This window comes from Panicum hallii, chromosome 4, assembly GCF_002211085.1.
Source record: "Panicum hallii strain FIL2 chromosome 4, PHallii_v3.1, whole genome shotgun sequence".
Taxonomy (NCBI): domain Eukaryota; kingdom Viridiplantae; phylum Streptophyta; class Magnoliopsida; order Poales; family Poaceae; genus Panicum; species Panicum hallii.
The window spans coordinates 8633811-8657219 of record NC_038045.1 but is presented as its reverse complement, the minus strand read 5'-3'; the positions used below and the strand labels follow the sequence as shown (position 1 = coordinate 8657219).

General features: G+C 47.4%; 2 protein-coding genes across 3 annotated transcripts; both read right to left on the bottom strand.

The window, feature by feature from the left end:
• Window positions 1-318: 318 nt before the first annotated feature.
• On the bottom strand, window positions 319-1572 carry LOC112890209. The gene has a single exon (XM_025957109.1). The coding sequence runs from the start codon at window positions 1505-1507 to the stop codon at window positions 818-820; it is 690 nt and encodes a 229-aa protein (XP_025812894.1). The 5' UTR covers window positions 1508-1572; the 3' UTR covers window positions 319-817.
• Window positions 1573-19111: 17539 nt separating this feature from the next.
• LOC112891088 (cell wall protein IFF6-like) lies at window positions 19112-22781 on the bottom strand. 2 transcript variants are annotated; one of them, XM_025957996.1, is made up of 2 exons: window positions 22544-22781; window positions 19112-20807 (listed from the first exon to the last, which is right to left on the bottom strand). In XM_025957996.1, exon 2 carries the CDS (start codon window positions 20794-20796, stop codon window positions 19453-19455), a length of 1344 nt encoding a protein of 447 aa, XP_025813781.1. In that variant the 5' UTR covers window positions 20797-20807; window positions 22544-22781; the 3' UTR covers window positions 19112-19452. The 2 variants fall into 2 exon arrangements, with proteins under 2 accessions (XP_025813781.1, XP_025813782.1); XM_025957997.1 differs by having other exon boundaries at window positions 19112-20804.
• Between the last annotated feature and the right edge of the window lie 628 nt (window positions 22782-23409).

Below are 23409 nucleotides of genomic sequence, written 5' to 3'. Positions count from 1 at the left end.
AAAAATAGTTGTAACTCTGATTAACTTTAAACTAGATGTATGAAAGAAAATAACGTGCTAGAAGCCTTAAATGCACTCAAATTTTGTTTTCCCTTAGGAAGAAGATAGGGGAAGAAAAACAGTCAGGTGAGCACACCTCATTGTTTCATTCCAACTGAGATCAGTGACCATTAATTTTTTTTCTTTTAACTAGTACCACCTCCTTTCCAAACTTGGGTTGTCAAAGAAAGGTGCATGTGTTTTAATTTCGAAAGAAAAAGGAAAATTACAAGTGATGGGCTCATTTACAAGAAATTCAAATTATCACACAACAGCTAATTAAGCACCAACATCCACACATCATTACATTTATTTATAGATTTGAAGGTCAGGACTACTATCCTTCGTTACATCAGATCATGCCCAATAAAATTGGGGCTGGAATTGACCAAAGACAGAGCTCATCTCAACGCTCCCGGATACACCACAAGAGTGCCAAGTGTCCCCATCCAAAAACAAGTAGACGCTACCATAGGGTGTCCATCCACTGACAAGTCAGCTGGAACTGCATGCACCCTGAAACACGTACCCTCCATAGTCTCCATGCAGCCGAGGTTGCATGAACAAACCAGACTAAGCATGACTAGACTAATACAGCACTGCTCCATGTTCTAGCTCTAAGCTAGAAGTGCAGCAAAAAAACAGCCGCTATGGCATGTAAACATGCGTGCACCCTCCAGCCTAAAAAGGAAGGCTAATGAAGCATCAAGCAAACTACTCAAACGTAGAGAAACAGATGCTTGCTGTCATGCTCAAAACTAACCATCGACCAACCGAATCAGTTCTTGTTGATGGAAACCCGGTCGTTGAACTCGTCGGTGATGAAGGGCATGCAGCTGGAGCTGCGGGCGATGCTGGGGCAGGCCGCGGCGGCCTTCGCCGCGGCGACCTCCCTGACCTCCCTGGGGTTGATGCTGGACCTGGACCTGGGCCCGAGCTTGGCCCGCCGCCGGAGGATCTCGCGCATGGCCTCCGCCTGGTGCAGCACCGGGTACGTCCGGCCGAAGCCGTTGAACCGCTTGCACACGCCCATGTGCGCCCTGAGCGCCTCCTCCAGCGTGCCGCCTCTCTTCTCAGCCTCCTCGCGCACGGCCTCCGCGCACAGGCCGCAGACCCAGCGCCCGGCGAACCGGCGGCGCACGCCGCGGATGTACTCGGGCGTGCACTCCTCCGACATGCCGCAGCACTCGCACTTGGCGTCCTCCACCTCGGGGACGGGGTGCAGCTGCTGCTGCTGCGGCTCCTCGGCCTCCTTCGCTGTCTTCTGATCCTTGGCGCCGTGCTGGTGGTGGTGGAGCTCGTAGGAGACGTCGGACACGGTGCGCTGGAGGGCGTCGGACGAGGTCCGGCGCCGCTTCTCGCCGTTGCATGTGGCCGTGGGGGTAGTGCTGCCGACGTTTCTCGCCATCGCCAGGAAAGGCGCCGCCATGGCCATGGCGACCGCGCACGCCTCTCTGCTGGGAGCCATGTCGATCAGATCTCTCTGCTATCTATTGCTTGGTGAAGTGAAGATGGTCTAAGGCGGATTGCTGCTCACTGTTGCTTTGTATGTGCATGGGAGCAGCCACGAACTCAGGTATTTATAGAGGTCTGAGAGGTCGGGCACGCATGGCAACAGCCACACAATGTGTCAAGAAAAAAGAAGGTAGTAGCGTGCAACTTGATGCGAGTAGCGTGTGGTGGATCGGCGATGCACCACGGCACAAATTGTGATTTGGTAGAAAGTGCTAGCCGATCGAGAGACCTTTTCGCCAAGTTGGGGAGACAGCGTGACGGGCTATTGAGTTTTTGATCCTGTGCACGTGAAATGTTTTGTGGCGAGAGCAGCATCGGGCCATCAACTAGGGTTGAAAATGCATGGCCGGAGTACGCAAAAGGTGACGGCGAAATCCGGCCAATTGCATGTTTCGGCGGCCTTGCTTGCTGTTGAAGGCGTGACCAAAAGATTTCGTTCACAGTGTTTCATCTCCCGTCGTTAAGCCGTTCATCTAAAGTTGATTAATTATTATTATTATTTATCTGCGATTTGCGGATCCTGAGCTACACATACACATACAGATGTCCAATCATGACATTTGTAGTATAATACATTTTCAGGTAGTGAACATTGAAGAATTCCTTGGTCTCATTATAGATCCCAGTTCATTCTTACAAGTCACACCGCCTCATCTTTAGACCAGTCTCAGTGCATAGTTCCATTACACAGTTACCAGACTAAGATTGAGAACTTGGTAACCGAGCTAAAGAAGTGTCATGGTTATCAAACTCCTCTCTCATCCAATGAAACTCTCACTCCTCTCTTCTCATAATTACGCTGTCATATTAGCAAATTTGCTGATATGGTACAACATTTAATGTGTATGAGACTTCTTATAAACCTCGCTGAGACTGGCCTTATAAGGCATACTATTTCATCTTGATAGAATAAGCCATTTTTGCAAAACGATAGAATAAGCCTTTCACAACACTTATTTTATTATTATTATTTTGTTAATACATAATTTTTGTGACGCACGAATTGATGTCATTATTAGATTCATATTAAGAAATCTTTACTACCACCATACTTGATTAGGATTTGTATCACATAAATGATATAGAGTAACTGTTGGTCAAAAACTATATGTCCTAACGAAATAAAATCCATATTATTTGTTTTGATTGACACTTGCATTGTAATATCCATTTGTCGTCGCCATCCAGCTCTGCGCTCTCCACGATCCGCATCACTGGTGGCATCCATGGCCTTGATTCTATCTCATGCGTGGATGTACAGGCTGGAAAGTAGAGTGGTTCACGAGCAGCTCGCCGCGGCCGCCGGAGAAACATCTCGAAGTGGGCTTTAATTTCTAGACTTTGACGTCCCAGTTCTGAGTAACTAAGAATGGAGTTAGAAATCTGCGAATCAATGTCCGGGCTCCTGGCAGATATTGTTTGTCTGGCCTCGGTTCAATCTAGGGGCGGTAAAGATATTTAAATTTTAGTCTAAATAATCTAGTTTTAGTCTAAATAATTTAATGGCCGGACTGATCTCTAATTTTATTCAATTTTAAGCTAAAGTATATAAGAGTCAAGTTGGATTGTGAAGAGAGCACTGGGATCATGATCCGTTACCACCCTAGCTTCAACCACACATATTAATTTTTTTTCAATTAAAATAGATGAATATCCTAGCGTGCCTTTTCGTCCGAAATACAGTGCTTCATATATGGCGTTCAGGAAGTGACCACGAGATCACCTTCATTAGTCTTTACCTATGTCAGTGTCTAGAAAACTTCAGATTAGTTTGCAATTTGCTAGAAAGACATTAGTCTTTACCTCTTGTACATTGATGTTTATCGACGCATATGCATGCCTCTACCGCTCCAAGGAACTGAACAAAGCTTTAGCACACTTATACGGTACTCTCTCTGTTCTAAAATATTCTGTTTCAAAACATAGTTCGTTTTGATTTTTCTAAATTTATAAATTTTGATATGCACCTAAACATACATTATATCTAAATTTTGATATGCACATAGATGTAAGTATGAATGTAGAAGCCAAAACGAACTATATTTTGAAATGGAGGAGTACTCCGAGCTCTCATTTGGGTTGCAACAATTTCGTAAGAAGCTTATAGATAGAGAAAAAAATATCAAACGAAAGAAATGGGGTCGAGCGATAAGTGATCAGCTCTCAGCCCAGCTCCTTTTGCCAAAAGCTATCAGCTTATCATACCATGCATGCATGGCTTATCAGCCTTTCCCTCCTCCTCCAGTCACTCTTCTCTCGCTATCAGAAAAGCTGGGCTAGCTTATCGATCGATCAACTTGCATGTCGGAGCAGTGAATGCCCAAAGTCAATTTGCAGGTCATCACGTGCGAAGCTGATCAGCCCCTCCCTCCCTCCGCGTCTGCAACCGGTCGACGTCGCGTTGCGGCAGCCATGGATTTCCTTTCCCTTCTTCCCCCTCGCTCCGTTGCCTTCAGCAGCAGGGGACTGTAGAAGTGTAGGTTCGTTCTTGTTACGTCAGCAGTGACATAAGTCGTCGATCCGAGTCGGCTGTAATGCAGTGTCGTACGTCATTACCACTTGCATGCTAAATTGCTGATTGACATTTTTTGATGAGTCCAGGTGAATTTTGGTCCCCCAAACCTTCATCATTAGGGCACGTCCAACAGATCGATAGCTGCTCTCTATAAGAGAATCCATGTCAGCAGCCGTTCTACGTGGAGGGGATTAAATGAAGAGAGAGGGTCGTCGAACTATCTACGGACCTGGCGAGATGCTATAGCAAAAAACGAGGTGGGTCATCTCATGGACATGCAGGCATTAAAAGCAGCTATAGACATCTCCGTAGATATTCTATTGAGATGGTTTACTACAATATTGTCTATAGATGACATGTAACATGCTGTAGCTGTAGAGAATTGCTCTCTATAATTATTGCGGATGCCCTTAGTGATATGCTGAACGGCCATCATACAGTTGAGATGACCCAAGTTCATACATCATAAGTTGGGCCGAAATGTACATGAAGCCCACGAGATGAGAAGCAAGAGGCCGGCCCAGCGGAAGACAATAAAGGAAAATTCGAGTGTTGTTTAGGAATTACTTTTCAGGGACTTTCACATGGAGTGAGGGAGCTAGGCAGCTAGCAACCACGGCAGCGGCCGCCGCCCGGCTTCTTCCGGGGGCAGCCATTCGTGTGCGTGGTTTGCTCCGGCCCAAGTCATAGGCAGTAGTATCACCGAGTCTGGTAGCCCATGCACCCAAAATCTTGTCGGATTTTAGCTACAAAAGCGCTAGACTGTTGGAGTGTCTTTTTCGTGTTTAGATAATAATTTACTGATTTGTGAAGGGAGGCTGTCACGAGGAAGATGAAAAAGCTCCAGAACAAAGGAGAGAGAACAAATATAAAGGAAGAATAAATTAGGAAAGGGAACTAGCCCGAGAGGAGGGGAATATGCTCATGGCTCATAGCGCTCATCTGCAGGTTGTGTGGTAGCCCGGCGATTGTTTTGGACGGCTGGTGTGCTTCGTGCCTGAAGATTCGAGAGTTTGATTTAGTTTGGAGCATGTTGTTCTCTGGTGATGCCAGGACTAAGATGCTCTGCAACTGCAGATATCGTTTTCTTCCCCTGAACTTTCACCCTGTATGAACTTGGTGTCACGACCCACAAATTAAACCACATGGTTAAAATTTAATTACATCATCATGAGCATCATCCAAGCACCAAGGAGCATCATATGCACTAAATTACATCATGAGCATCTATTTTTCTTATATGATTTATGTGCAAGTTGTGAAGGAAGTTTAAAAACTGATATGTGTCTGTGCCCCCAAATATTTTATTCAAATACTAGATTTCAAATGAAGAATTTTGGATATTTTTACTAAATTTTTGGGTGTCTCTGCCGAGCCATAAAATTCTTAGAAAGTTTGAAAACTGCATTGTTGTTTGAATTTTTGTGAGCAATCCATATTAGATTTTTATGATCTTGTTGTTGCATTGTGTTCTTGGGGATTTAATATAGCTTCAGTAAAAATTTGGTGATTTTTGGAGCCCGCAAAATACATGTTTTTGATTTTACAAGTTGAACTGTGCTTCTTTCTTTTTTTTTCCCTTCTCCTCTCCTCCCCCTCTCCTCCGCGCGCCCGGGCCCGCGCGTCAGACTCCCCCTCCGCGCCTCCCGCGCCTCCGCGCCCGCCCGTTGGGCGCCCGCGCGGTGGCGCACGCCGGCGGCCGCTGGCTCGTCCAGCGTGGCCACCGCCGCCCCTTCGAGTCCCGCGCGCCGCTCTCTCTTCTCTCCACCGCCGCTTCGCCTTCCTCTCCCCGCTCCCCATTTGAACCGCACGCCCGAACCCTAGCGCCGCCCCTTCCTCTCCTGAGCCGCCGCCGCCGCCGCAATTCCCCCACCGTCGCTCCACCTCCGCCCGATTCCGCGCGCGCAGAGCTCCCCCGCCACCTCCTCGCTCAGCCCCGACCCTCAATCGCTCCTCCCCTCAGCCGCCCGAGCCTCCCCACGCTCGCCCCCGCCCGCCGCCGCCGCGCTCCCCCGTCCCGCCGTCTGCCGCTCCGCTCCGCCGTCGCCCCGCCACGGGTGAGCCTCGCCGCTTTGCCGCGCTGCTTCCGCGCGCTCCTCCCTTGCGCGTTCGCGCCCGTGGGCCGCGGCCCCGTGCCGGCCGCCGCGACGTCGCGCGCGCGCGCGTTCGCATGCGGGCCGCGCCACGGCGCGCCCTGGCCGCGTCCGCGGCGGGTCAAGGCCGCGGCTGGCCTTGACTCGGCCCCGGTCCCCGCGGGCCCACCTGTCGGCGCCCGCTGGGTGCTGGCCCGGGTGGCCCTAGCCCTTTTGGGGCTGTTGTGTTTTGTTTATATGTGCTGCAAGATTGTAAAATGTGTAGAAATTGTTCTAGGGCTCTAAAAGTTGTGAAATTTGTTTTGTTTGAATCCTCTGTAGTAGATCTGCTTAGATATATTAATTTTATGCATGTTAGAGTCCTGTATTTTAATTTGTAGTTTATTCTTGTTAAACCAAGTTAATTGTTAATCTTATTTTATGGAGCTCTAAAAATGTCAAACTAAAGTTTGTTATATTCCCTGTAAAGTGCTTTTTCTCATAGTGCTAGTTGTGTAATTGTTCCAGTACTGTTTGATAGGTTTTTAATGTGTTTTTAGTTTTGCTGCCTGCAATCTTATAAAATGAATATCTTTTGGTAGGAAATTGATAAAATGATAAAACCACTTCTGTTATCCTTGTTATCATGTCTGGTACCTCTGGTAATTTTATTAGGATTTTTGAAAATGTTTTGAGTAGCCTTTAAGATTTAAATTAATTCTAATAGCTGAAATTTGCAGAAATCATAAGTATTTCCGCAAAATTAATTTAGCTGCAAATCCAACTCTTAGGATTTTCTCTTGAGATTCTCTGTGTGCAGAATTAAATCCATGAATTTCTCTTGCCATTTGTTTTGTGAGTAGGTTCGCCTTCGGGCTTAGATTTACGCTTTAATCGCGCTTCGATGTGTTCTTGCTAGCTCGCTTCCTTGCTTTGAGTGGTGCTTCATTCCAATCCATATCATATCATCTCATTTCATATCATCGGCATCATTCTAATGCACGCATATCATTCATGCATTTTAGTGACCGAGACTCCGGAGGACGAACCCGTTGAGCCTTCCGCAACCGTCGAAGCCGAACCGGGAGCCGAGTGTGTGGTTGAGCAAGAAGAGAACCAAGGCAAGCAGCTAAGCATGATTCTTTGACCTATTTAACTTGCTTAAATTTAGTTATTTCACTTGGGATATCTATGCTTATATTAAATATTTATCTATTGCATCGTCGGTCCTACTTTCATGCAATGCCCTCTCTTGATTTGTTTATCCATGCCCTTGGCACACGTAGTCACTTGCAACTCATTTAACTAAATGCTTAGTCGTGTCTAGGGTTGGTGCATATCTTGTAGGGAAAATTGGAATAGGATCACTTGTTTCACCCACTTTGTGTTATCTTAAACGTGTTGTCCGGTGTCGGAATGTTGGGTCGGATCGGTCTAGTTGGAAGTGTGGTTTTGGGTTCGAGCGGAAGGTAGGGCCTAGAGAAAGGAGTCTCGGAGGCTTAGTCCGCTTGAACCGATTAAGGACCGTCCGTGGATGACCTTGGAAATTGAGCACTTATCGTACTACCACATATCCATTCATGGGGTGGATAAGCCGAATACCCTCTAGTTTTAATCGTTGATGCACGGTCCTAGATGCGTGGCCGTGGGGCTTTGTAGAGAGGCTTAGGGGTGTCCCCGGTGGACCTAGGTTACTCTCCGCGCAAGTTAGGCGTGATGTTCAACGGTTATAACTCGTCGGGAATGGTTGATGCGAGTACCCCCTCACCCAACGTGATCGGTTGGGCGAGTCGCATGGTCCTTGTGTCGTGTGGGTAAAGTTGTACACCCTTGCAAGGTTAATGAATCAATTCGAATTGCCGCGCTCTCGGTTATGAGCAAGCTCAAGTTTCGACGAATTCTTCGTAGTTGTATCGGTCTTGGTCGCACGTGGTGTATGATGCTCATGTCACCTCTTATGGTTGGTCAATATTTAACTAAAATTTTATGGTGGGTTGGGCAAGATAATAAAAATGCTAGGATTGATAGAATAGGTTTTGGTTAGGAAGTTCATGCTTATGCTAACAACTTAACCCTAAAGCTTTCTTGTGAGCCCTCATTTGCATACTCCTTGTTTATTTATTCGCGTAAGTCTTGCGAGTACCTTTGTACTCATGTTGCTATATTTCTTAACTAAGTTGCAGGTGAGCCGGAAATTGTTTTTGGCCACTTCTACCCCGCCGATCCCGGTGCGGGCGAGGAGTAGGTTATTGTGGTGTCGACGGCGTCCTTGAGCAAGGCTCCATCTCGTTGCGCGCTTTATTTTTCCGCTGCGTACTCATCTTTTGGGGAATTATCATGTCACACTAAACTTCTTGATTCATGTCCCTTTTAATTTGGATTGTGAGCCCAAGGCTTGTAACTTGTGTTGAACCTTAATATCAAATTGGACTTGCTATTTAAAATTGCTCTTTGTGGTCCAATGGCGAAATACTAGGTTGTGAACGGTATGTGTATATGCATGATCTTGGGCATATGGTGGAGCACATACCGGGACTACCGGATTTAGCCTCATTTTGGGTGAATGTCGTGTTGGTCGTCGTGATTTAGATGTGGGTTAACACGTGGCACGCCGAAGCGCGAGCGCGTGTTAGCTCTCCTCTTAATTATAACGACCGGCGATTCGTCTAAAATGGTGTTAAATTGGGCGGTTCTCACAGCGGGTATCAGAGCCAGGTTTCCACGAAGTGAACTTAAAAGTTTGCTAAAAGGGGGTTGAGAGCGAAATAAAATTGGATACTTGCATTAATATTTATTTTTCTAAAATTTGAACTTAAGGATTGATTGCTAACTTCCTCCCTTGTCCTAGAGCTATTATTCTCTCTAATGCTTCACCTGTCAATTAAATATGCTTAATCTCTTATGTTTTATTGAATAGATGGCCACTTTGATCATGGCGACTCGCGCTCCGGACACGATCGGGTTCCCGGCGATCCTCAACGAGATGTTGAGGAGCTCGCACTACTTTTTCCAGCCCGAGTATGAGGTCTATGCTCGCGGCTGTGGTGTTGGTTTGGTGGATTACATGGCGAGCCTCCACCTTGAGCCAAGGTGGATGGTGGGAGCTGTGAAGTACAACTTCCGTGCCTGTGGTACCTCCGTGAAGATGGTTATTCAAGAGGTGGCACGTGAAGCCATCGCCCGTCTTCGCTTCGAGCACCGTGAGCTTTGGGAGGCTCCGTTCACTTACCTTCCGGTGAGGGGACCAGAGGATCCCATTGCTCATGTTGTCTCACCTCCGATGGGACCGTACACCTTGGAGATGTGCATGGCGGACACCATTTCCGCCTACGAGATGGCACACCGGAGTTTGGTATGGGAGTTGGAGGAGACAAGGAGTCGTCTCGTCCGCCTCCAATACCAAGTGGAGCCTTACCTTCGTTCGATGAAGTTGCCAAGGAAGATCATGGACGACTGGGCGCGGAACACGCCGCATGAGGAAGCACCTCCGTCGCACCGCTTTCCGCATGTGGTGGGTACTTGGGCCGAGACACGAGGACCATACAATCCCATTACGATGGGGTTGCCCGTGCGTCGGTTTCGCATGGTGCCCGCCACCCGCGCGAGTCTTTTGGGGTTTCCGGAGCCTTTTGACCCATGATTGCTTATCGGCTAGTGAGAGGGAAAGTCGCCCATTAGTCCAAGTGCTAGTAGGAGGGACGTGGCACTTGGGGTAATGCGGTTGTAAGGTGGAATTAAGCGCTAGAACGTTAAGACGCGCTCATTTTGTGATGGTTAGACTCTTTTGGATGCTTGTGAGCTAAGGTCAAGTTAATCGCATGATTATGGTTATGCCTCGATGTGTTATTAGTATTTTAATTATGTGAGTTATTTGAATGCTCTCATACGTGCTTCCTTAAGAGTTATTTATGAGCCCTATAATATCATGTGGAAACGATGTGAGGTGACGACATATTGCACTCATATGTTGCATACATGCACGCATACACATATAACAATTATAAAGCATGTGGGTGACCGTTTTCCGTCTATCTTGCTCTCTAAATCTGCCATAGTGACCTTGAATGGTGATGATCAAATCTTTGACACTCGTCACATTTATACATTTTCTTGATAAGTTACCGTTCGAATCACAATCTTAAGTCAAGTCATTATCTACGCCTTATCATTCCATCGTTCTCCTTAAGATTATCATTTCTTCCTCGGTCGCTAACTTATCTTAAATTCTTGCTAGGATGAATTTGCGTTCGGGAACCGGCGCAAACCGCGGGAACGGTTCGGGTGGGAATAACAATAACAACAACAACAACAACAACAACAACAACAACAACAACAACAACAACGATCTTCCCGGACCTCCCGTCCACCCCACTTTCGCGGATGTGCTCGCCCAACAAACTCAACTACTTGGGCAATTGGTCAATCATATCGGCAACTTGGGCAATATTGGAATTCAAGCTCCTAGGGAGGAGCCGCAAGTAAACAAGTTTGGGGATTTCTTCCGCACCAACCCACCAATCTTCCGTGGCTCCAAGGACCCTCTTGACGCGGATTTTTGGCTTCATGTCATTGAGGAGAAGCTCAACCTCATCCAATGTGATGAGCATGACAAGGTCTTATTCGCCGCTCACCAACTCCATGATGCTCCGGGGGCTTGGTGGCGGAATTGGAAGGCTTCTCAACCCGCCAATCACCGTTTCACGTGGGAAGGATTCCGGACGGCTTTTCGCTCCTTCCATATTCCTAAAGGTATAATCGACATCAAGAAGAAGGAATTCCTAAACCTCACCTAAGGCCATCGGGATGTAATGGCTTATGTCAATGCCTTCAACACTCTATCACAATATGCACCCGATGAAGTGTCCTCCGATGCCAAGAAGCGGGAGAGGTTCTATGATGGCCTCTCGGAAGAGCTACAAGACAAGCTATCCACCACCAAGTTTGATGATTTCAATGACATGGTGAATATTGCTATCCGCGCCGAGCACAAGATGAAGAGACTCGAAGCTAAGCACAAGCGTCCCGCTCCTACCTCGGCGGGTGGTAGCTCATCTCGCCCACGTGTGGGGCCTCAACCTCCCCCACCGCGCGCGCCGGGTGCGCAACCACCGCGCCCGATGTGGGTGGTACGTCATCGTCAACCACCTCAAGGACAACCCCCAAGGCCGGCCAATGCCTTTTGGAACAACCCAAGCGGCGCTACAAGGGGTCCGTGCTACAATTGTGGTGGCACGGGCCACATTTCCAAGTATTGTCCTTCACCAAGGCAAGGCGGCACCTCCAATGCACCAAGACCTAACAACCCTCCACCGCAAGCCCCACGCCAAGGAGCCAAGCCATCGCAAGCTCCTAAGCGTGGCCGTCTCAACTACACCACCGCGGAAGAGGTTCCGGACGATGCCGAAGTGCTCATGGGTACGCTTCTTATAAACTCCCATCCCGCCCTCGTTCTTTTCGATTCCGGAGCAACCCTTTCCTTCATTAACAAGAAGTTCATGATGCATAGCAAACTCCAAATGCAAACCCTACCACAACCTTACCACATAGAATCACCGGGTGGGGAAATCATCTCTAAGCACTTTGTAGATAAGGTCCCAATTCTTATTGAGGGAGCCACTTTTTGAGCAAATCTTTTCATCCTAGATAAGCTAGGCTTAGATGTAATTCTTGGGATGAATTGGTTGGGAAAGCATGATGGGGTTATCAAATGTGGGCCACGCACCATCGATCTCTTGCACCCCTCCGGGGATAGGGTTCTTCTCTCTCTCGCCACAAAGAAAGCTTGTCTCTATTCCTTGGCGGGTACCGAAACCACGGCGTTGGAAGATATTCCCGTGGTTTGCGAGTATCCGGATGTCTTTCCGGAAGAATTACCGGGCATGCCTCCCGACCGTGAGGTGGAGTTCGTTATTGAATTAATGCCCGGGATGGCTCCCATTTCCAAACATCCCTACCGTATGCCTCCTAATGAGCTAAGAGAATTGAAAGAGCAACTCAAGGTCCTTTTGGATAAGGGTTTTATTCGTCCGAGCTCCTCTCCTTGGGGATGCCCGGCTCTCTTTGTGAAGAAGAAGGATGATAGTCTACGGATGTGCGTCAACTACCGTCCGTTGAATGAGGTCACCATCAAGAATAAGTATCCCCTTCCTCGAATCGATATCTTGTTTGACCAATTATCGGGAGCTTGCTATTTCTCCAAGATTGATCTAAGGTTGGGGTATCATCAAATTAAAATTCGTCAAGAAGATATTCCGAAAACGGCTTTCTCTACTAGATATGGTCTCTATGAATACACCGTCATGTCCTTTGGCCTCACCAACGCCCCGGCGTATTTCATGTACTTAATGAATAGTATCTTCATGGAGGAACTCGATATCTTATCTTCGTGGTTATTTTTATTGATGATATTCTTATCTACTCGAAGACTCGGGATGATCATGCTCACCATATCCATATTGTGTTACAAAAACTTCGGAAGCATCATCTTTATGCCAAGTTTAGCAAGTGCGAGTTTTGGCTCGCGAAAGTATCCTTCCTTGGTCACATTCTTTCCAAGGATGGCGTCGCTGTCGATCCTAGCAAGGTGCAAGATGTTCTTGATTGGAAGCAACCTCGAAGCATCACCGATATTCGGAGTTTTCTTGGGCTTGCGGGATATTATCGCCGGTTCATAGAAAATTTCTCAAAAATTGCCAAGCCTATGACCGAATTGTTGAAAAATGGGGTCAAGTTCGAATGGTCTCAAGCTTGCGAAGAAGCCTTTCAAACTCTTAAAGATCGTCTTACTACCGCTCCCGTTCTAGCTCAACCAAATATTCACAAGAACTTCGATGTCTATTGTGACGCCTCTCGCGTCGGTCTTGGTTGTGTTCTTATGCAAGAAGGCCAAGTGGTGGCCTATGCCTCTCGTCAACTCAAGTGGCATGAAGAAAACTATCCGACCCATGATTTGGAGCTTGCGGCCGTGGTCCGTGCTCTAAAAATTTGGCGTCACTATCTTCTCGGAAATCATTGCAACATCTACACCGATCACAAGAGCCTTAAATATATCTTCACCCAATCCGATCTCAACATGAGGCAACGTCGATGGCTTGAGTTAATCAAAGATTATGATCTTGAAGTCCACTATCATCCCGGCAAGGCGAATGTCGTTGCCGATGCACTAAGCCGCAAGGCCCAATGCAATTGTTTGACCATGGGACCTCCCCTTCATACTCTTTGTGATGAATTCCGGAAACTTGAAATAGGAATGGTCAAGGAAGGTCATCTTGGTGCTCTTATAATCAAGTCCAATCTCTATGATCAAATTAAGGAAGCTCAAAGAAATAACAAAGGTATGGCCCGAATTCGTACACTCATGAAGGAGGGTAAAGCTCAATGTTTATAATCAAGGGGTCCTATTCTTTGGGAAACGTATTGTCGTGCCTAAGGATCACAACTTGAGGCGCTTAATTCTTGATGAAGCTCATAATTCTCAATTCTCTATTCACCCGGGTAGCACAAAAATGTTTCAAGATCTTAAGCAAAGGTTTTGGTGGACTCGCATGAAGCGGGAAATCGCTCGATATGTCGCCGAGTGCGATGTTTGCCAAAGGGTTAAAGCCGTGCATCTCAAACCGGCCGGCACCCTTCAACCTTTGCCTATTCCATCATGGAAGTGGGAAAATATCGGGATGGACTTTATCACCGGGTTGCCGAAGACTATTCATGGGTATGATTCCATTTGGGTAATTGTTGACCGTTTAACCAAATCGGCTCATTTTCTTCCGGTCAAGACTACCTATCGAGCCAAGCAATATGCAGAATTGTATCTCACTCGCATTGTATGTCTTCATGGTGTTCCTAAAACAATTGTCTCCGATCGTGGTCCGCAATTTGTTGCCCACTTTTGGAGAAGTCTTCATGAAGCCATGGGAACCGACCTCACCTATAGTACCGCTTACCACCCTCAAACCGATGGCCAAACCGAGAGGGTGAATCAAATCCTTGAAGATATGTTACGGGCTTGTGTCCTAGTATATGAGAAGAAGTGGGCCACTTGTTTGCCATTTGCGGAATTTTCTTATAATAATAACTATCAAGCAAGTATCAAGATGTCTCCCTTTGAAGCTCTTTATGGACGGCGTTGTAGAACGCCTATCAATTGGTCCGAATCCGGGGAAAGGCCTTTCTTTGGCCCGGATTTGGTGAAAGATGCCGAAGACCAAGTTAAGATCATTCGCGAAAATCTTCGCATTGCCCAATCCCGTCAAAAGCTATATGCCGATCGTCGCCGCCGTGAACTCCATTTCAAGGTTGGTGACTATGTTTATCTTAAGGTCTCTCCTTTCAAGGGTACTCGTCGCTTCCGGGTCAAGGGTAAATTGGCACCTCGTTTCGTCGGACCTTTCCAAGTCACTAAAAGGATTGGAATGGTGGCTTATCAATTGGATCTTCCCCAATCGCTTTCCACCGTTCACAATGTGTTTCATATATCTCAATTGAAGAAATGCCTTCGTGTTCCTACCGACGCCATTGACCTTGAATCACTCGATCTTCAAGCGGGTCTTACCTACGAAGAGCATCCTATTGCCATCCTAGATCATGTTGAAAGGAAAGTAAAGCGAAGTATGGTGAAGTTTGTGAAAGTTCAATGGAGCAACCACTCCGAAGACGAAGCCACATGGGAACGCGAGGATCGTTTGCGTCAAGACTACCCCGACTTCTTGTTCCAATGAGTGAGTCCTCAAACTTCTCCCACCGCACCCAACTTTCTTTAAGAAGTTCATCCTTCTAGATATCTTATATGTGTACACAATCACCATCGAAGAGAAATTAGGGAGGCCCTACCACGCCACACTACCCATGCCTTGTACATCCTTTCTTCGATGTTACCTTGTCTAGGTGAATATGGCCTTAATACACCCGAAGCTCTATCGTCTTTTATCTACCAAATCTCGGGACGAGATTTTCTTAAGGGGGGGAGATTTGTCACGACCCACAAATTAAACCACATGGTTAAAATTTAATTACATCATCATGAGCATCATCCAAGCACCAAGGAGCATCATATGCACTAAATTACATCATGAGCATCTATTTTTCTTATATGATTTATGTGCAAGTTGTGAAGGAAGTTTAAAAAATGATATGTGTCTGTGCCCTCAAATATTTTATTCAAATACTAGATTTCAAATGAAGAATTTTGGATATTTTTACTAAATTTTTGGGTGTCTCTGCCGAGCTATAAAATTCTTAGAAAGTTTGAAAACTGCATTGTTGTTTGAATTTTTGTGAGCAATCCATATTATCTTTTTATGATCTTGTTGTTGCATTGTGTTCTTGGGGATTTAATCAAGCTTCAGTAAAAATTTGGTGATTTTTGGAGCCCGCGAAATACATGTTTTTGATTTTACAAGTTGAACCGTGCTTCTTTCTTTTTTTTCCTTCTCCCGGCCCCACCTGTCAGCCTCCTCCCCCTCTCCTCCGCGCGCCCGGGCCCGCGCGTCAGCCTCCCCCTCCGCGCCTCCCGCGCCTCCGCGCCCGCCCGTTGGGCGCCCGCGCGGTGGCGCACGCCGGCGGCCGCTGGCTCGTCCAGCGTGGCCACCGCCGCCCCTTCGAGTCCCGCGCGCCGCTCTCTCTTCTCTCCACCGCCGCTTCGCCTTCCTCTCCCCGCTCCCCATTTGAACCGCACGCCCGAACCCTAGCGCCGCCCCTTCCTCTCCCGAGCCGCCGCCGCCGCCGCAATTCCCCCACCGTCGCTCCACCTCCGCCCGATTCCGCGCGCGCAGAGCTCCCCCGCCACCTCCTCGCTCAGCCCCGACCCTCAATCGCTCCTCCCCTCAGCCGCCCGAGCCTCCCCACGCTCGCCCCCGCCCGCCGCCGCCGCGCTCCCCCGTCCCGCCATCTGCCGCTCCGCTCCGCCGTCGCCCCACCGCGGGTGAGTCTCGCCGCTTTGCCGCGCTGCTTCCGCGCGCTCCTCCCTTGCGCGTTCGCGCCCGTGGGCCGCGGCCCCGTGCCGGCCGCCGCGACGTCGCGCGCGCGCGCGTTCGCGTGCGGGCCACGCCACGGTGCGCCCTGGCCGCGTCCGCGGCGGGTCAAGGCTGCGGCTGGCCTTGACTCGGCCCCGGTCCCCGCGGGCCCACCTGTCGGCGCCCGCTGGGTGCTGGCCCGGGTGGCCCTAGCCCTTTTGGGGCTGTTGTGTTTTGTTTATATGTGCTGCAAGATTGTAAAATGTGTAGAAATTGTTCTAGGGCTCTAAAAATTATGAAATTTGTTTTGTTTGAATCCTCTGTAGTTGATCTACTTAGATATATTAATTTTATGCATGTTAGAGTCCTGTATTTTAAGTTGTAGTTTATTCTTGTTAAACCAAGTTAATTGTTAATCTTATTTTATGGAGCTCTAAAAATGTCAAACTAAAGTTTGTTATATTCCCTGTAAAGTGCTTTTTCTCATAGTGCTAGTTGTGTAATTGTTCCAGTACTGTTTGATAGGTTTTTAATGTGTTTTTAGTTTTGCTGCCTGCAATCTTATAAAATGAATATCTTTTGGTAGGAAATTGATAAAATGATAAAACCACTTCTGTTATCCTTGTTATCATGTCTTGTACCTCTGGTAACTTTATTAGGATTTTTGAAAATGTTTTGAGTAGCCTTTAAGATTTAAATTAATTCTAATAGCTGAAATTTGCAGAAATCATAAGTATTTCCACAAAATTAATTTAGCTGCAAATCCAACTCTTAGGATTTTCTCTTGAGATTCTCTGTGTGCAGAATTAAATCCATGAATTTCTCTTGCCATTTGTTTTGTGAGTAGGTTCGCCTTCGGGCTTAGATTTACGCTTTAATCGCGCTTCGATGTGTTCTTGCTAGCTCGCTTCCTTGCTTTGAGTGGTGCTTCATTCCAACCCATATCATATCATCTCATTTCATGTCATCGGCATCATTCTAATGCACGCATATCATTCATGCATTTTAGTGACCGAGACTCCGGAGGACGAACCCGTTGAGCCTTCCGCAACCGTCGAAGCCGAACCGGGAGCCGAGTGTGTGGTTGAGCAAGAAGAGAACCAAGGCAAGCAGCTAAGCATGATTCCTTGACCTATTTAACTTGCTTAAATTTAGTTATTTCACTTGGGATATCTATGCTTATATTAAATATTTATCTATTGCATCGTCGGTCCTACTTTCATGCAATGCCCTCTCTTGATTTGTTTATCCATGCCCTTGGCACACGTAGTCACTTGCAACTCATTTAACTAAATGCTTAGTCGTGTCTAGGGTTGGTGCATATCTTGTAGGGAAAATTGGAATAGGATCACTTGTTTCACCCACTTTGTGTTATCTTAAACGTGTTGTCCGGTGTCGGAATGTTGGGTCGGATCGGTCTAGTTGGAAGTGTGGTTTTGGGTTCGAGCGGAAAGTAGGGCCTAGAGAAAGGAGTCTCGGAGGCTTAGTCCGCTTGAACCGATTAAGGACCGTCCGTTGATGACCTTGGAAATTGAGCACTTATCGTACTACCACATATCCATTCATGGGGTGGATAAGCCGAATACCCTCTAGTTTTAATCGTTGATGCACGGTCCTAGATGCGTGGCCGTGGGGCTTTGTAGAGAGGCTTAGGGGTGTCCCCGGTGGACCTAGGTTACTCTCCGCGTAAGTTAGGCGTGATGTTCAACGGTTATAACTCGTCGGGAATGGTTGATGCGAGTACCCCCTCACCCAACGTGATCGGTTGGGCGAGTCGCATGGTCCTTGTGTCGTGTGGGTAAAGTTGTACATCCTTGCAAGGTTAATGAATCAATTCGAATTGCCGCGCTCTCGGTTATGAGCAAGCTCAAGTTTCGACGAATTCTTCGTAGTTGTATCGGTCTTGGTCGCACGTGGTGTATGATGCTCATGTCACCTCTTATGGTTGGTCAATATTTAACTAAAATTTTTATGGTGGGTTGGGCAAGATAATAAAAATGCTAGGATTGCTAGAATAGGTTTTGGTTAGGAAGTTCATGCTTATGCTAACAACTTAACCCTAAAGCTTTCTTGTGAGCCCTCATTTGCATACTCCTTGTTTATTTATTCGCGTAAGTCTTGCGAGTACCTTTGTACTCATGTTGCTATATTTCTTAACTAAGTTGCAGGTGAGCCGAAAATTGTTTTTGGCCACTTCTACCCCGCCGATCCCGGTGCGGGCGAGGAGTAGGTTATTGTGGTGTCGACGGCGTCCTTGAGCAAGGCTCCGTCTCGTTGCGCGCTTTATTTTTCCGCTGCGTACTCGTCTTTTGGGGAATTATCATGTCACACTAAACTTCTTGATTCATGTCCCTTTTAATTTGGATTGTGAGCCCAAGGCTTGTAACTTGTGTTGAACCTTAATATCAAATTGGACTTGCTATTTAAAATTGCTCTTTGTGGTCCAATGGCGAAATACTAGGTTGTGAACGGTATGTGTATATGCATGATCTTGGGCATATGGTGGAGCACATACCGGGACTACCGGATTTAGCCTCATTTTGGGTGAATGTCGTGTTGGTCGTCGTGATTTAGATGTGGGTTAACACGTGGCACGCCGAAACGCGAGCGCGTGCGAGCGCGTGTTAGCTCTCCTCTTAATTATAACGACCGGCGATTCGTCTAAAATGGTGTTAAATTGGGCGGTTCTCACACTTGGTTTCCCTTTCTCTGTTGTGACAGGGAAACAACAACTTTCAGTAGCAAACCAGATTCGCCACCTGGAGTTTGCCGCTCTCAAGATGAACTTTCAGTTGGTTTTCCTGGCAGACTCAGAATAGTGCTACACGACCAGGTAAGCACAGAATGGATGATCACCAAAAAGTGCATGATAATAACATAGTTATCCACTCACCGACAGGGGACAGGGTTACAGAACAAAATTGATTGTAAATGAGAAACATGACCGGACCATTCCCCCTGATCGCCCCGTCAATCAGGTAATCCAGGCAGGCAAATGTTGCAACAAATGGCAAAACATCAGCAATAACTAAACCAGGTAAAGGACGTTCCGCCCCCAGTTACATTCACAATTTCATAAGACTTGTCATAACATCGAACGATGAACAGAGTACCACATAGAGATTAACAATCGTGCAGGCAAAGGACGCACCTGAGTACAATCTGATAAGAAATAAGCAACAGCATTGCGGACAAACAATCACGCAATCTGCACCCGATTGCCACAATTGTACTTAGGCAGTATCAACTAAAATCGCAATAAGCCACAATCTGAACAGCTTTTCTATGTGCACTAGCTCCTCTTCATTATCCAGGAACAAATCTGTATACTAAAACAATGCTCCGTGTCCGAATGGTGGCATCACTGGCTTTCAGTTTTACCAGTTTGTTCAGGGCCACTGCCATTTGAGTCACTGGATCCGGAGCCACCATCACCGCCTTGAGATTCATTGTGCTCATCATTGGTAGATGTGCTGGTTTCAATCTTGGGATCCACCTGCCCACCATTGCTAGACATTTCAGTTGCTCCATCGCTGTTGTTAGACGTCTCTTCTGAAGAACCATTCACTCCTTCACCAGAAGAACCTCCTTGGGAGTTCTCTGCCTCAGTATTTGCGGCCTGGTCAGTTGCAGCACTGTTGTTCAAAGAATTCGGCGCCTCATTGAATGTACCTGTTTCTGCACCCTTCCCATCATCATCAGATGCAGTCCCGGTCTTTTCTTCTGCAGAGGTGTTATCAGATGAGCTGCCCTTATCATCACCAGATCCAGTCCCAGATGATGCTGTTGCACTTTCACCTTCTAACCCAGTCTCAATATGGACAGCCTCACCAGTGCCGTGCTCAGAAGAACCAGAGGTAGTGGAAGCTTCGCCACCTTGGTTTTCACTAGAATCATTTTGTGAATTCTCAGTATGAAGCGATGGTATATTCCCTGTTTCATCAGGAAGACTGCCAGTACTGTGGTCGTCACTTGTTTCGGTCTTGGTATCATCAGGAAGGGATTCAGAGACAGTTTGAGTACCCACTGTCTCCTTTTTCTCACCCTCTTCCCCATCCAATCCATTGCCGCTTGCACTGGTGGATTCATCACCTTGCACCACTTCATCATGAGATGTTCCACTTGTCTCTCCAGTGCTTTCCTCTTGTGCTTGATTGTTTTGGGACATATCATCTCCAGTTGAATGGACTTCACTTTTACCTTCAGCATCAGAGTTGGATTCAGTATCATGCTTGTTTTCTTCTGCATGACCAGTGGTTTCATCTTCACTGTTATTACTATGAGCTTCAGTATTGCCATCTGCACTATTGACTTGTCCTTTTTCAGCTTCTGGCAGCTCAGTGTTTCTCTTGTCATCTTCATGCAAGTCAGTACTGTCTTTATCAAATACAATTTCTCCACCCTTCTCATTATGATCAAAAGTATCCGAATGATGATCTACAGCACCTTCCTCTGGTTTACCAACCACTTCCACGTTGCTATCGCTGTAACTACCTGCCTTTTCTTTCCTCCCCTGGAACATGCTTCTATCATTATGGGCAGGCTGGTCCTCAGCATCATCCAAGTACTCATTTTTCTTATCATAGGAATGCTTCACCTGATACAGAAGCCAAAAAATAACACCTACAAGTAAGGTAGCTTGGAGAAGTGTTTTGATTCTTGATCCCCTGTTCCTTTGGTTCCGGCTGTTTGAATGATGAAGCATGTTTACACCTGCTATAAAATGCATAACGAACGTCAGGTAGCCAGTTAGTTCCAGTCAGCACAAGACACAAATTTAACATGATAATCTGAGTAGTACAACAATAACAGTAGGTTCAGTAATTGTATTCCATAAACTCTACCAGTAGTACATTCATGCATTTGCCAGAGAGGTAGGAAAGTACGCACATATATAATATATTAAAGCTACCTTGGGGCAGGCGTGAAGTGATGCAAATTAACAATAGGACACCAAATTAATCCTCTATAGCTAAAGAACTTGGACAGTGATCACAATCTCCTACATTTTTTATGAAGACTCTAAGATCTGTCATCTAACCCCACCCATACATGGCAGCATCTGGGAAGTGCTTCTTATAATTGACTAAATAAGTTATTTAAAAAATTATCTGCAGCAGGGGTGGCAAACATTTTGCAAGTCAGAAATTGCTTTTGTATCCATATGCTAAGAAAGTAGAGAACATAATCGAGGTTAAATATTGGCCAACATAATTGGAAAGATTGGCAGCTTGGTAAGGTAACCAGATATCCCTCAAAAAAAATAATATAGCTTCAAAAGGAAAGACTATGTGTCCTAGTGAAAGGATGTCCAACTCCAAATACAATCACTAAGCGTAATAAGAGGAAGCAAAATGATTCGCATAGTTACATGCTAATGTGTGCCGAACAAGAAAAATGGGAACACAAGATCGGGATATAGTGATATGATGCACATAATGAAAGGAACAAAGGCCATAAGCCCATAACTGAAAACAGTACCAACGCCAATTTCATGTGCTGCACGAATGCAGGGTATTAAATGCAGTTTTAGTTTCCCCTTTCTTCAAGCAACAAGCACAAACATAATAAAGCACACATGGTAGCAATTTCTGGTCTCAGCTCCCGGTGACATACCAAGTGGCAATTCCACGGCAGTCGACTTTCCAGATCAGTGTATGTGTTGAACAGAATTCAGGAGCAGATTGGGAAACAGGATGCAAAGCGAATCGTGTACTAGGTTATAAATTTTAGTAACACCCGAAACATTCTTGTCAAACCACTGCATCCAACGGGAAAATATGATCCCTACGCTGGTATCATGCCAACTCCGGACTTACACTGGCTGGTACTAGTATAGTATGCAGATCGCAGAGTTTCCAAAGGGGTCAGACAGACATTCAGTACATTCCGGAACAGGGAGGTACTTGGACGCATGGGTTTCAGCAAGAACGGCAGTAGAAATGTCACTTTTGTGTCCCGTTTATGTCTGGATTTGCAGCCTGTAGGGCGCCGGGTCACCCCCACCCAAACGTGCTGCTCCGTGAGCCCCGGGAACAGACACCCAAACTTACCGATCCATTTCTGCGGAAGCAAATCCAGCGCACACTCGGAGAGAAGCGAACAAACATCTCCCCGACCCTTGTTCATCTAAGCATACACCAAGCCACATAGCAATGGCACCCGGCCCACGAACCTCCCCCCGGAGAGCGAGCGGGAGAAGAAGACGAGGGGGCGGCAGATCAAACGCGGCGCAGAATCGAGCTGGCACGCGGCGGGAGCAGGGCACATTTAAGCGGCGGCAGCGAGCGGCCAGGTAACCGCGGGTCTACGCTACGCACAAGCATCCGCGCGCTTAGTGGAGACCCCGGTTCCGGCCCGCCCAACCCAGGCGCATTGACGAGCGGTAGGTACGGCGCCGGAGCAGAGGCACAGAGGGAGGCGTGCGGGGGAGGAGGAGGGGACGGCCTTACCTGGTGCGGGGTTCCCGGCGGGTAGTTGGAGTTGGAGCGAAGCCGCCAATGGCGCCGACCCCTCCGCGGCCGGCGTAGTACGCGATGCGGTGCGGCAGCAGGACGGGGGAGGACGAGCGAGTGACCGGGGAGGACCTCTGCGTTGATGGATGACGACGGATGGCGTTGGTGGCTGGCTTCGTGGGTGGGTAGATCTGGGACGTGATCGTCGTGGGGGCGAGGCCGGTGGTGGGTTTTTCCCCGAGCCTTTTAGCTTTTCGTTTCTTTCTTTACTTTTTCCCCGCGGCGGCGCCCGCTGTCGCCGGGGTTGGTTCCGGGCTCGGCCGCTCGTGATTCGTTCGCGGCCTCCTCGGTCGGGTCCGGGTGCATCGTGGTCGCGCCTTGGATTCCTGGCTCGTGGCCTCGTGCGGCCTTGCCTGCTCGCCGCCTGCGTGGGCAGTTGGGCTCGTGACCTGACCGGCCCGCGTGCGCTGCTGCATGTCGCGGCGCCGTACGGCGGAGATTCCGGCGGGGTCTTTGATTACCGTAGGTATACGTCGGAGATCCAGCCAGCCAGCGCTCTGAGAAGCACGGTGCAGCGCGCGGCGTAACTACGCCTACGCGGCGGGGGGCGGCGCCAGATCCAGCTGGCGCCGTACGCGGTCTGCCCTGTGTATAAAGAAGATTCCGTTCTCTACATGCTCCAGCAGCATTCTCTAAATGGTCCTTTAAAATAGAGAACGCTACAGGTTTCCTCTATATATAGAGATTCTCTCTCCTCTTCTCTATTTTTTCTTTACGTTTTAAACACTGGATTAAATAAAAATAAAATATGTCCATAGCATTTGAGGTATGATAAATACGTACGTACAAAAATTTAGAACAAA